The sequence below is a fragment of the Equus asinus genome, chromosome 14, assembly GCF_041296235.1.
Source record: "Equus asinus isolate D_3611 breed Donkey chromosome 14, EquAss-T2T_v2, whole genome shotgun sequence".
NCBI lineage: Eukaryota > Metazoa > Chordata > Mammalia > Perissodactyla > Equidae > Equus > Equus asinus.
In genome coordinates, this window is record NC_091803.1 from 29,610,331 (window position 1) to 29,624,616 (window position 14,286).

At 46.9% G+C, this 14,286-nt stretch overlaps 1 protein-coding gene across 2 annotated transcripts; it reads right to left on the bottom strand.

Moving 5' to 3' along the window:
• Positions 1–446: 446 nt before the first annotated feature.
• Positions 447–13,511, bottom strand: CHP2 (calcineurin like EF-hand protein 2). Of its 2 annotated transcripts, none has more exons than XM_044747453.2 (7): positions 13,216–13,392; positions 12,644–12,716; positions 12,458–12,538; positions 12,207–12,337; positions 11,950–12,011; positions 11,056–11,178; positions 447–1,279 (listed from the first exon to the last, which is right to left on the bottom strand). In XM_044747453.2, the coding sequence occupies exons 1-7, from the start codon at positions 13,280–13,282 to the stop codon at positions 1,118–1,120; spliced, it is 699 nt and encodes a 232-aa protein (XP_044603388.1). In that variant the 5' UTR covers positions 13,283–13,392; the 3' UTR covers positions 447–1,117. The 2 variants fall into 2 exon arrangements, with proteins under 2 accessions (XP_044603388.1, XP_014719728.2); XM_014864242.3 differs by lacking the exon at positions 447–1,279 and adding an exon at positions 10,082–10,858 and having other exon boundaries at positions 13,216–13,511.
• Between the last annotated feature and the right edge of the window lie 775 nt (positions 13,512–14,286).

Below are 14,286 nucleotides of genomic sequence, written 5' to 3' on the forward strand. Positions count from 1 at the left end.
GACAGTGGGGATGCCTGTCTTGCTAATCCCTGTAACATCTGCTTTTAGCTCAGTGCTTGGCACGTCAGAGTGTTAATGAATATTAATAATTAATTAAGTAATCATTCGCTTGAAACTGAATCTCAGAATATTGCTCAGAGTCAGGAGAGAGACTGGTAGGGGTTTCAATGAGAAGTTGATGATCTGAGCATTAAATTAAATAACTTTTGTGAATTACTTTTGGGCCAGGAAGTGACAAGCAGACCTCTTAAACATCAAATTAGTATACACTGAAGTAGAATTATGAGAATTCATATATAAAGTTGGAGGGAAATCAGGGAGAATGTTTAATTAAAAGATACACTTACATGATTAGAAACCAGTCATTTCTCAGCAGACAGAAAGGTTTAATGATGAAGAGCAAGCGCCATAGACTTCATCACTTAGCAGCTGCAAGACCTTGAGAATATTACTCCACATCTATAATGCAGGGCTAATAAAAATACCCAACTCAGAGCTTTAGTGTAAGAATTAAATCAGGTAATGCCTGTGGAGGGCTTAGTTCAGTAAGAGATAGCTGTTACTATTATGCCTTTATAGTTACAATTTAGCAAAAATATAATATTTCATATGGTATAGTTTAGAGTAACATAGCTATTAGAAAATTTTTGTAATCAATTAAAAAGAAATTTTAAAATTTATGTTGTGTCCATTGGATAGGTGGGCTCACCATTCAATTCCTTCGACAAAAGTCTGTGGAACACCTACTATGCCAGAGACAACTGTCAGGCTCAGAAATGTAGACACAGGCTCTGCTCTTAAGGAGGCCACACTCTTAGGTGAAAGCCATCAAAAAGAGATAATTCTGGGGCCTGCCTAATGGTGTAGTGGTTAAGTTTGGCATGCTCCGCTTCGGCAAACTGGGTTGGTAGCTTCGGATCCCGGGTGCAGACCTACACTACTCATCAAGCCATGCTGTGGTGGCAACCCACATACAAAATAGAGGAAGGTTGGTATGGATGTTAGCTCAGGGCCACTCTTCCTCAAGCAAAAAGGAGGAAGATTGGCAACTGATGTTAGCTCAGGGCCAATCTTCCTCACCAAAAAAAGAGAGAGAGAGAGAAAGAAAGAGATCATTCTAAAGCAATATGATAAATGCAGTGGTTGTGATAATTCCAAGAAGCTTCCAGTAGTTCCAAACACTGATAACCATCACAAGAAATCTTCCAGGAAGTTGAGTTTTTAAACACACTGTGGTAGACACTACTAGTTGTCTTCCAGATCCATTCTCCTCTTCTTCCTAAAAAATAGAACTTTTAGTATGCATTTGACCATTCAGAATAAAGATTACTTTTCCCAATCTCTCTTGCATCTAAGTAGACTAAGTTCTGACCAACAGATGTGAGGGGAAGTAATGTATGCAACTTCCAAGTAGTGTACTGAAGTGGAAGGGGCATGCCCTCCGCCTTCACTTGTCCTCTCTTCCCATTGGCTAGATTGCAGACTCGGTGGTGTGCCATCTTGGATGACAAAGAGGAGAGCAGCTTCCTAAAAATGGCAGAACAACAATATGGAAGGAGTCTGGTCTCCTAACAGACATCCAAACAGAGCAGACCTGTCATGTCAATTTTGACTTTTCCATGAGAGAGAAATAAACGTCTGTTTTGCTTGAGCCATTAGTTTTTCGGATCTCTGTCACCTGCAGACAAATCAATTTCCAAAATAATATACAGAATTGCCGACCCTACCTCTGCAACTTATATTGTAGTAGATCTATGGTGAAGCCCAAGTACCTGTATTTTTTTAAGTTTCCCAGGTAATTCACTTTAATGTTCAGACAGTTTGGAGAACTATTGAGTTGCAAGTGATCAACAAAGCACTAACTACCAGGAAAGGTCTTGAATAATAAGTAGGAAAGTAGGAAAATAATAAGTAGGCAAAGACTGGGGAGAAAGACAGTCCAAGCTAAGAAGAAAGCCAGAGTCGGTGAGAACCCACAAGGTGCCAGAGAGGAAGCAGCTCAAACATTTAGGATTCCTTCCTAGAACATGGAACAATAGGCATGGAGGGGTAAAAGAAGAAGCTGGAAAGATCGCAGAGGTAATCTACATTATAGAGGGCCTGGGAAGCTACCAAAGTACTTAGACTTTATAAATTGGGGGGAACTCTTTACATGTTTCAAGGAGAGGAGTGACCCAATTAGACTTTTGTTTTTGTTTTAAGATGTTTAACATCTTAGAACACTTGTCTTTAGACGCTTATATACATTTTTACAAATGGGGTCATGCTGTACAGATTGCTGTCTTTTAATGACAGTATTTATATACAACATCATTTTAAATGGATAAATACCATCTCATTTTATGAATATATCATATTTTTTTTAACCAATCCCATTGTGATGGCTTTATTCTGCTTCAATTTAGCTAAGTTTAAACTACACTTCTAAGAATTCCCATCCCTTTGGTCTGAATTCTGGTTGGCCATGAGCAAAGATTTGGCGGGCGGAAGTGAAGGAGCAGCCATTTTTATGCTCTGAGGGTCCGTGGACGGCACTGTTGCCACTCACACACTTTGCGGCTGATCTGCAGGTTCACCTCGTTGGCATGGGACATCAGCCAGGCCTGGGGTTCCTCCAGTGACTCTGGGTCTCCTTTGACTCCTCCAAATCCTGGGCCAGGTGCACGTGATGGGTGCCACCTTCCTCTGCCAGTTGCCCACGTCATCAAGGTTGGAGGCAATAACAGACACAGGTTCCAGCTTGTCCTTCTAGGTTTCATGTTGTCCTCACCGGCTGCTATTCATCTCTCACTTTACGTGTATTTCTTCTTCCCAACTGCTGATTCTGCTGAGTTCCGGCTCAACACCAGATTCAGAAGAGCCACCACCTTTCCCACACTGATTACCTGCTCCCACGATTGTCAGGTTTAATCCCTGGAGTAGGCCCCTTATTCCGTTTCACGCTTAGTGGTTCTGCTTCTCTGATCAAACTCTCACTGAACTCTGACTCACTGTTTGTTGGGTTCTCTGGGAAGCAGACTGAGATGGAGCTGGGAGTGCAGAGGTTGGGAGTAACACCTAGGAAGATAAAATGGTGAGGAAGCAGGATTGGCCAGAGAGAACCTCAGAGCGCCTTGCAGATCTGGGAAGGGTTCAGGCAACCCAATGGGGAGTTCTGAAGCAAGATTTCCCACTGAAAGAGCCCCACAAATTTGCAGGATTCGTCAGCCCTAGCACCTCGCTCAGTCCTCGGCTGGGGCTGCCTGAGAAGAGCATGGTCTCAGCTTGAGAGCTGAGGAGATCCTGAAGGGGGAAGAGCTGGGATCGGACAGCTCAGCACTCCTTGCAGTGAAGGGCGAGTTCACTCAATGGGAGATCCGAGCGGCGCACCCACACTGTTCCACAGTTGATGGACCCATTTTTCACTGTTAGAATAATACTTAGGTGAATAATTTAGTAGGTTGACCTTTTTGCACATCCATAATTATTTACTTAAGATAAATTCCTAGAAGTGAGAGTTCCGGGCCAAAGACTATGGCCACTTTTAAGGCTTTTGGTACGTAAAACCAGAATCCTTAAAAGAATCATGGTCTTCAGAAGAATCACGGTTTCAATTAGAATTTAATCAACATTGAGGCTGAACACTTTTATATGCTTTTGGACATTTATATTTCTTTTTAAAAACGTCTCATTCATATTCTTGCCTATACGATGTTCATCTTTTTTAAAGGATTTGAAACAGCTATTTATGTGTAAAAGCTTTTAACCTCCTGTCTGATATACATAATGCAAATAATTCTCCAGCTTGTTCTTAGCCTTTAAAATGTTTAATGTTGCTTTTGATGTACAGAAATTTTTAATTTTTATGTAGTTAACACTATTTTTTAAACTGTTGTCATGTTGTACATTACATCTTCAGTCCTTATTTATCTTATAAATGGAAGCTTGTGCCTTTTGACCACCTTTATCCAATTCCTCCTCTGCCACTCCCCGCCCCTCACCACTGGTAAACACAAATCTGATCTCTTTTTCTATGAGTTTGACTGGGTTTTTTTTTTAGATCCCATTTCTAAGTGAGATCATACAGTATTTGTCTTTCTCTGTCTGACATTTCACTTAGCATAATGGCCTCAAGGTCCATCCGTGGCAGGATTTCCTTCTTTTTATGGTTGAATAGTATTCCATTGTACATTCCATTTTCTTTATCTATTCATCTGTCGTTAGACAATTAGGTTGTTTCCACGTCTTGGCTCTTGTGAGTAACGCTACGATGAACATGCCGTGCAGATATCTCTTCGACATAGTGGTTTTGTTTCCTCCAGATAAATACCGAGGAGTGGGGTTGCTGAATCGTATGGTAGTTCTATTTTTAATGTTTTGAAAAACTCCATACTGTTTTCTATAGTGTCTGTACCAATTTACAATTCCACCAACAGTGCACAAGGATTCTCTTTTATCTATATCCTGGACCAGCATCTGTTATTTCTTGTCTTTTTGATGACAGCCATTCTAATGGGTGTGAGGTGATGTTTCATTGTAGTTTTGATTTGCATCTCCCTGATGGTTAGTGATATTGAGCACCTTTTCATGCACCTGTTGGCCATTTGTACATCTTCTTTGGAGAAATGTCTATTCAGGTCCTTTGCCCATTTTTTAATTGGATTATTTGTTTTTTTCCTCTTGAGTTGTATGAGTTCCTCATATACTATTTTGGATATTAACCCCTTATCAGATATATGGCGTGCAAACATTCTCTCCCATCCTCTAAGCTGCCTTTTCATTTCGTTGATCGCTTCTTTTGCTGTGCAGCTTTTTGGTTTGATGTGGTCTCACTTATTTATTTTTGATTTTGTTGCTTTTTCTTTAGGTGTCATTTCTAAAAAAATCATTGCCAAGACCCAGATCAAGGAGCTTTTTTCCTATGTTTTCTTCTGGAGTTTTACGGCTTCAGGTCTTACTTTTAAATCTTAATCCATTTTGAGTTTATTTTTGTCTACAGTATAAGAAAGTGGTCCGGTTTCATTCTTTTGCATGTATCTGTCCAGTTTTCCTGGCACCATTTATTGAAGGGACTCTCTTTTCCTCACTGTATATTCTTGCCCCCTTTGTCATATATTAATTGACCGTACAGGCATGGATTTATTTCTAGGCTCTCCATTCGGTTCCACTGAGGTATGTACCTCTTTTTATGCTAAGACCATACTGTTTTGATTACTACAGCTTTATAATATGGCTTGAAATTGGAAAGTGTGATGCCTCCTGCTCTGTTCTTTCTCAGAATTGCTTTGGCTATGAGATCTTTTGTGGTTCCATGTAAACTTTAGGATTGTTTTTTCTACTTCTGTAAAAAATGCCATTGGAATCTTGATAAGGATTGCATTGAATCTATAGATGGCTTTGGGTTAGTTAACACTATTAATATTTTTCCAGATGATTATGCTTAGAAAAGCCTCGGGCACCTCAAGATTACATTAATATTCACTTATGCCCATTTTGTAACCATTTGTTATTTCATTTTATGATGTGATTTCTGGTCTAATATACAATAGCAGATCATACTGTATTAAGTATGTGTATATATATACATATTTCTGTACTTTCTTTTTTTGTCCCATTGATCTTTCTATAGCAGTATCCCAGATGTCTTAATTATTTTCACTTCATGATAAATATTAACTATTTAACATATATGTTAAGCATATAACATATGTTAACTATTTAACATAATGATATTTTAATATTTTTGGTTTCATGATAAATGTTAACTGGTTGGGTAAAGCCCATCTTACTACTCATTTTTTTAAATGTCTATTTCCCTTCCCTGTAAGAAGATTATACATCACCACCTGTAGCCACGTGTGGCAAGTAAACTATAGCCCATAAGTTCTTTAATACTCATCCCCCCAAGAGAGGGAGTCTATATTCCCTCCTCTTGTAGGCTCCATGCCTGTTTTGTCCCAACACATCATGGCAGAAGTGACGTTCTGCCAGTTTCCACACCCAGACTTTTCCAGTTCCTGTCTCTGGGAGCCCTGAGCTGCCATGGAGGAAGTCCACAATCTTTACTGGTATTCCTACCAGGCACTTGTGAGTGAAGTCAAGGTGGACCCTCCAGAGCAGTCCATCGGCCAGCTGAATAGCACAGAGTGACCTCAGTCAATGCCACATGCACCAGCAGACTTGCCCAGCTGGGCCCTGCCTGAATCCCTGTCATCAGGTGTGATAAAACGGTGGTTGTTTTAAGCCACTAAGTTTTAGGGTGATTTGCTACACCGAAACAGAACATCATGTGATAGGCAGGGACTCCCTGTGGGAGGAGCAGACATTCCTCTCCCATTGACCGGCCCCATCGTGTGTGCCTTGCTTTGGCCAATGGTATCCAAGTAGAAGAGGCATATGCCAGGTCCGAGCAGAAACTTAGCTATCATTTCGGGGAGCTCTTTTGCTTTCCCTCTACCGTGAGAATGGCATGTCCCTGACGGGGCCTGCTCCTTCAGCCTGGGTCCTGCAGCATGAAGACACGTAGAGAAGAGCTGAAGCTGACCCACAGCCAGCAGCATATAGTATAAGCAAGAAATAAACTCTTGCTAGTGTAAGCCATTGCAATTGAGGGGTTGTCCAGGACCACCGTCACACTTACAACAACACACCACACAGCTACTCTTCCTCTCCCCTTTCCTCAATACTGATAAAGTCCACTTCCCATGATAAAGTCTGAAAATGTCAGATATTCATTTTTCCAGGCTCCCTTACAGCTAGAGGTGTTCTTGTTCTGACCAATGACAAGTAAAAAGTAGTCTGCGAAGGGGGTATACTTCTGGGAAAGATTATCCTTAATGATCAAAAGAGGGGACCCGTTCTAGATACTTTTCCAATGAGGATGTGATGGCTAGAGCTACAGCAGCCATCTTATTACCATGAGTCAACAAACCTGATAATTAAAAGCAAACATACTGAGGAATGGAAGGTTAAAAAGATCTTGGACTCTTAATAAAATCATTGAGCCACTCAGCAACTCTAGGACTGCCTACCACCAAAAACATCTTATAATGTGAGATAACTGTCTTAATTTTTTAAGTCACTATTAGTTGGTAATCCTGTTATTTGTAGGCAAAAACAAACGAACTAGTATAGAGTTATCTGTTGATTTTGCATGCCTAGCATGAAGCCCTCGTCTTCTGGTAACAGCATTCTGACTTTCCTTCAGGGTATCGGCATACTACACACATACAAACACACCCGTACACACACACACACACGTACATTCACACACCCACTGATTTGGTTCAGGTGAGATTGACTGTAATCTCCAGTTCCTGGGGCAAGCACGTGACCAGGTGTGGCCAGAGAGAGCAGTACATCCACCTGGCTACAATGAGTAGGCTGAGGTCTACTTCTGGGACTTTTGGCAGAATTGTTGGGAAAGAGAGGCTCTCTGTTCATTGCAATAGCTGCTTAAGAATGAGACCAACACAGAGGAGAACCAGAGCTGAGAAACAAAGGCTAATTTCTGATAACATCATTGATCCTTTGGGACTCTCACTTGCCTGGTCTACCTTTGGACTTTTCCTCCAGTTATATGAACCAATAAATTCTTGCTCTTCCATAAGCCAGGTAACAACAGAAAGAATCCTGACTGATACAGACCAGAGTCCTGGTTTACAGGTGGGGCCAAGGGTCCTCAGCTGAAGTAACGCAGGGTTAGGGGCGGGGTGAGGGGAACGAGGCAGAGGAAGGACAAAATACAACAACACTACGAGGTAGCTACTATTATCTGTCTCTTTCATAGATAACAGAAGCTGAGGCATTGAAGAGTAAAGTTACTTACCCAAGGTTGCACAGCGAGTAATTAAAAGGGTCCAGATTCTATCTCAAGCCTAACAGAACTCCAAAGTTATTTTTACTAACCACACTGGTTCTCAGGGTAGGTCTATACCAGGACTCAAGTCTGTATATCGCCTCTTAAACATCAAAGAGTTTTATTGGTGTTGGCTGGGTGGGGCTGAGGACAACAATTCTATTTGAGATTCAAGTTTGGAATTCTTAACTGTTTTCCTGATCACTTGGGAAGAGGCAACGGCAGCCATAATCAGGTTTATTCAACATCACTACTTAGGTCCGTCAACTCGCTTCTCTTCCCAGGGCTCCCTACACATGCCTCAGGTCCAGTCACCTTGGAAGGAAAGGGGCTTCCTCTGGAATTCTCATCTCATGTTCAGGATATGTAGATGGCTTCTTCCAGGAAATTCCAGGTCTGCTAAAGCCCCTCCCAGCAGCCAGGTGGAACAAGCTGGGACAGTGCCCATTCCCAGTGCCCATTCCACACGTTTCTGGGAAGCCCCTCTCCAGTGAGGATCCCAAGCACCATGCCTAGAGTTGCCCCCAGCCCCTCCTGTGAGGACTCTGCCTCTTAGCCCAGCAGGTGGACAAGTTCACAGGTCTGTCTCCAAGCTCACAAGTCCTACTGGGTGTGGAGACAAACGTCAGCTGAGGGCTGTTGCTTTTAACATTTCCAGCTCCGTAGTAAAGCATCGGTCATAAGACCCTGCTATTTATCCCTGGACCTGATCCGGTAAGTGGACTCCATTTCGATGGCCAACCTCTACCAAACCCAATCTGACCAGCAGCTGGCCTAAGGATCATGATGTCCAGCCTCCTGATGCCTGCCTCCAAATGGTCTATCGAGGAGGCAGGCTCCTCCAAGGACCACTTCCTCACAGTTCCCTCCAGCCAGTGGTTCCCAAAGCGTAGGAAACACACCAGTCATGTACACAAGATGATTGTCAGTGGTACCCCACAGCTTTAAATAACACTGACTCACACAGTGAAAAGACTGCTCCCTTCTCAATTCTTTATCCATCCTTCAGATCACCACAGAGAAGCTCTGTTTGGGGCAGGCTTGTTTTTTATAATTCTTCAACACTTGCTAATTTCCCTTTTGACATTTTTTTGGGGGTTCTTTGCATGTTTTTGTGTAGTTATTTTATTTACAGCAATTGGTGCTCGTTTCAAATTTATAGGCGTGGTATTGTTTCCTTTCTAAGCTCAAATATGTAAATTTTAAATGAGTCTGTTTATAGACAAATAATAAGTTAATAACGGCACCAATTGTAGGGACTGTATGGCAATGAAATTGAGGGCGGGAAACAAATCATTGAAACTTGCCAACTGCTGCTCACAGCACAGGGGTTCCCCACGGGTGCCATCAGCCCCCTTGGAACATACCCACAGGCAACTCTGTCAGGGTTAGCATCAAGAGGGTGGGGTTCAAACAGCTTATGCCACAGCAGCCAGATGCTCCTCCCTCCTGCACAACAAGGCTCTCCAACCTCCTGAACTTGGGCAGGATCAGGGGCTTGCACGCTGAGAAAAGGTGGGGCAGTCTGCTCCCCATCCACCAGAACGGTGAGCGGTCCTGGGGATCCGCTTAGCCCTCCAGGAGCACACGTCACTGGCACAGAGCAGAGCAGGTGTGGGCAGGAACGGATGGGAGCTCTTCCTGAGAGCCCAGGGGCCAGGGCTGTGCCCAGCGCTTTGTGGATGTTGGAGAACCTTACAGACAGCTGTCACTAGGAGCCTGGCCGGAAGCTTTAGGTCACTGTCTCTAAAACTTTGGTCCTTAGACCTCCAACATCAGAATCACATATTAAAAATACAGATTTCTCTGGAGACTTAGGAGCTCTCAAATGGGGCTGAAGGGTCTGTACTTTTTTTTTTTTTCTTTCTCTCCCCAAAGCCCCAGTGCATGGTTGTATATCTTAGTTGTAAGTCCTTCTGCTTCTTCTGCTTGAGCTCCTGCCACAGCACGGCAACTGACAGACGGGTGGTGTGTTTCCATGACCAGGAAACAAACCTGGGCGACCAAAGTGGCGAGAGTGCTGAATTCAACCACTAGGCCATCAGGGCTGGCTCTGAACTTTTTAATCAGGTGATATTTACCATCAGGAAAATTTGGGAAACACCATAATGGAAAAAAGACGAGCTATAAAGAAAGATCCCTCTCTCCATTCCTCCCTCTCTCTCCCTCTCTCCCCTCCATTTCTCTCTATTTACAAATCTTCCCCCACAATGCCTGGAAAAAACAGCCAGTAGCCACTCTGAGTTTCATCCAGACCCCCATCTTTAATTGGGAACAAAGACAAAACAAACATCCCTCATTTGGAAAGTATTCGCGTGGTAATCCTGACAAAAATCCCAAAATTCCTGAAGGAATCAATTACCCCTCACCCGCTCCCCTCAACTAGGAGACTCATCTGTCAGAATCATACTACAGTCAAAACCCAAAAGTGGCAATGGGGTTAATATGCCACCCCAGACAATTCGGTTCCAGAGTCTCAAAGATGCATAATCTTTACAGGACCTTGAACTCCCTGAACTCAGAAAATGCCAAGAGTTGGAGAATCTCAGCTTTCTTTTGTGTTGATTTCACTCTCAGGAAAGCTGAGACGGAGAATAACTGAGCCCTGATGGCATCTTTGGAGCCCTCGGATCTAGCTGTGCCTGAGACGCTTCCAGACTTTTCCAGTCTTCTGAACATACCTCCAGACTTTTTAATTACACGAGCCCATAAAATCCCTTTTTAACTGAAGTCCCTTTGATTTGGGTTTTTAGTGACTTGCAACCAAAAGATTTCTGCCTGATTCACAGATCTGAGATCAAATGAGTTAGACTTTAGTATATATCCTTCCAGCTTTCTCTCCTTGGCCTTAAATAGAGTTCAGTACAGAAGTAAGAATACAATTTATTGGGGCCGTGCCTCCATGGGGCTAAAGATGACTCCCAAGCAAGGCCGGTCTGTGTAAGCCAGCCAAAGGCACAAACGGGGTCACTTCAGGATCCGGATGCTCATTTTCTGCTCGATGTCCATCTTCTCTAAGGACTGAGGGGACATGGGTGGTAGTCAAGAGGCTTGAATTCCACTCCTCTATGCTTCCAACCTCCTCTCCCATCCCCAAGGCCCCATTATTCCTTGGGAACCCCTCTCTTTCTGCCCTCCTCCTTCCAACTTCATTTCCCATGTCCATTTGTCCTAGGGACTCCTGCTCACAACTCCCCAGGCCCCAAGGACATTCTGACCTTGGCAAACTCCAGGAAGGACACAGCCCCATCGCCATCTTCATCGGCCTCCTGCACCGTGCGTTCGGCGATGCTCTCCAACTGCTCTTCCGTCACCTGCACCCCGACCATCAGCCGGAGTACCTGGGAGGTGGGGGAGAGACCGCCATAAAGAGGAGGCACAGAGGCTACTAGTAGCATCACCCAAACTTTGCCAACTTTACCCCAAAAGTCATTGCCAATTTCATAATCCATTCCTCATGCATTTTCACCCCATTCCAATCACTTCTCACCATATCCCCCAGTAATTTCCCCCACTACTTCTTCATCCAAACCCTCATCTGTCCCTTACCATCCCACACTCACCTCAACAATATACCCAAATTCATTGCCCAACCCCAAACCTTAGAACCCAGCCTCCAAGCGTCCTCCACCCCATTCCTCACCTCCTCCTCCAACTATTTCTGATTCTATCCTCCACTTCATCACATCTATTCCAGAGTTTCTCCATCTCAGCACTATTAACATTTGGGGCGAGAAAGCTCCTTGTTGTGGAGGGAATGGGGGCTATCTTGTGCATTGTAAGATATTTAGCAGCACTCTTAACCCCTGCCCACTAGATGCCATGTAGTGCCCCCCGCCCCAGTTGTGACAACCAAAAATGTCTCTAGATATTGCCAATGTCATTCCAGGGACAAAATCACCCCTAGCTGAGAACCAACCTCCTAGCCAACTGTTCCTCACCCCATTTCCCAGCTAACCCACACTCCAACCCCACCCATTCCCATTTCCCACCCAATACCCCAATTATTTGCATCCCCCATCCACCAATCATCCACCCCATCCCCCACAACCACTCCATTCAACCACCCCACCCTACACACATCACATCTCTTGCCCTTGTGTTCTTCTAACCTGTAGCATCTCATGCCTGGAGATCTTTCCATCCCGATCCAGGTCGTAGAGCTGAAACGCAACTGGGAAGAGAGTGGAAGGTGAAAAGGAAGGTGAGTCTTCCCTAGTTTTCTTCTAGCAGAAGGTCACCCTGGAGGAGTGTGGGAGGTCATCTATAGGCTCACAAAAGGAATGGGAGGTGCCCGGGGCCTCTCACTGGTTTGGGAAATCCCGGGTCTCACTTGGGGGCGAGGGGGGTGGGGTCCCTATAAACTCACAGCGAAGTTTGTTCATTCTGCTGTTGAGGGGTTCAGGTTCCCTGGGGTCCCGGAGTCCTGCGTCCTCATCGTCTGCAGGTCGAAAATGAGCCAGGACCCTGACAAAGTCTGGGAAATCCACTTGCAGACTCCTGGCGGGGGTGGAATGGAGCAGAGGCAGTGGTCACTTTGGCCCTCCCCCTGCCTCCGTCCCTAACCTCCTCCCTACTGCCCCCCCACAAGCTTTTCCACCAACCCCAGCGAGACCTCACCCATCAGGGAAGAAGCTGTCTATAATGCGGTCTCCCAGGGGGTTCACGGCCAGCGCCCCAATCTGCTGCAGATCCATGCGGCTGGAAGGTCAAAGTAGGCACGGCAAAGACCAAGATGGTGAGTCAAAAAGGAGAATGGGGTCAGAGAGACAGAGGTGGGAGGTCACAGGGTCAGCTCCCCCTCACCTCAGGTAGCCCTTCTTGTTCGTGTCCAGGGCCCGAAACCGGTGGTAGAGGCGGAGCAGACTGGCCTGCGAGACTGCGGGACGGAAGGCAGAGGGGTGACCTGCCCAGGAGGCTCGGACGCGCTCCAGAAACCCTCCCCGGCGGCCCGGGAGGTAGGCTTGGGTTCCACCAGGGACCCAGGGGCAAAGCTGGCGGGGTTGGAGGGGGCGTGACAAGTCCTGGGAGTCTCGTCGCGTCCCGGCGGTCCCCTCCGGGAGGCCAAGGGACCAAAGCCGACCTCTCCATCAGCCGTCCGCCTCTGCTGTCAGCCTCGATCTGGGCTCGAGGACACGGGTGCTGGATTAACCTGGCCCCCAGGCCCGGGAAGGGACCCGCCTCAAACCTGGACGCCGGGACCCTCGGTTAACGCGCCCCCAGCCCTGCGATTCCAGACCCTCGGATCTTGTGGTTCGCTCATCCCTCCCGCCAACCCCGTACTCCGGGGCGCCCAGCTGGGGTCCCCGACTTAAGCCCCTCGGGCCCTGCCCCGGGACGCGGGCTCGACCCCGGGCGCCCTCCGCAGCCGCACTCACAGCCCGTCTCCCGCCGGAGGCTGTCCTCGTCGGGAATGAGCGCCGCGTGCGAGCTGCGCGAGCCCATGGCGGCGCTGCAGCCCGAGCGCCAGCGCAGCGCCAGCGGCCGCCGACCGCGCGCCCCGCCCCGCGCCGCCCCTCTGCTCCCGCCCCGGCCGAAGGCCACAGGCCTGGCGCGAAGCCAGGCTCGGGAACCCCGGCGTTCCTCGCCTCCCCCCGCCGCCCGGCGAATGGCAAACAATGCCCGGGGAGCGGGGGCAGAGGGGCGGCGCGAACAACGGGTCGTTTCACGCCGAGATCCCGAGGTCGGCGCGGGAGAGCCCGGGCCCCGCCTCCCCGCCCCGGGGCTCGCCCCGGTTCCCACGGAGTAAGGCTCCGAGGTCCCCAGCTTCTTCGTCCGGAGACAGAATCCAAGTCCGTCTGGGCAGGGGGTGGCGGATGGGGAGCGGAGCGGGACGCATGCGTTCCGATCCCGGTGGCGCCCGCCTGGGGCCCCCTCCCCAGGCAGGAGGGTCGGGAGGGAGAGGCCTGGCAGGGCTAAGGAGAGGTGAAGTGGGGAGGGTCGTGAGGCTAGAGGAAGGGCTGGGTAAGTGGAAAGAGCACTGGATCTGGAGAACGTGGGTTGGAATCCCGTTATGCGGCCGACTCTGGGCATATCAGTCTATCTTGGTTTCATCTCTTTTTGTTTGGTCCACATAGCGTTATTGTTGTTGTTTAATTGAGACAATGCTTAAAAATCAGGAGATTTAACCAAAAATCCAGATTCCTGGCTTCTCCTGAGAAATCAGAAGTTCTGACACCACTAGGCCCGCCTTCCTCCCTGGCACCACTCAGCTGCAGCTAGGGAACGGCTGCCGTGTTTAAATGAGGCATGGTGGGCTGTCCACTTGCCTCAGTCCCCACCCAGCCCAACTTACTCCCTTATGAACCCCGTGGGCCTTTGGTGGAAGAGCCGGGCTAGGAATGACTTAGACCTCTGACTAGTCAAGGACAGTGGGAACCCACAGCCTGAGCGAGGGTCACAAATGTCACTGCGACCAGGCTTAACATAAAAATGATGACAACAACCAA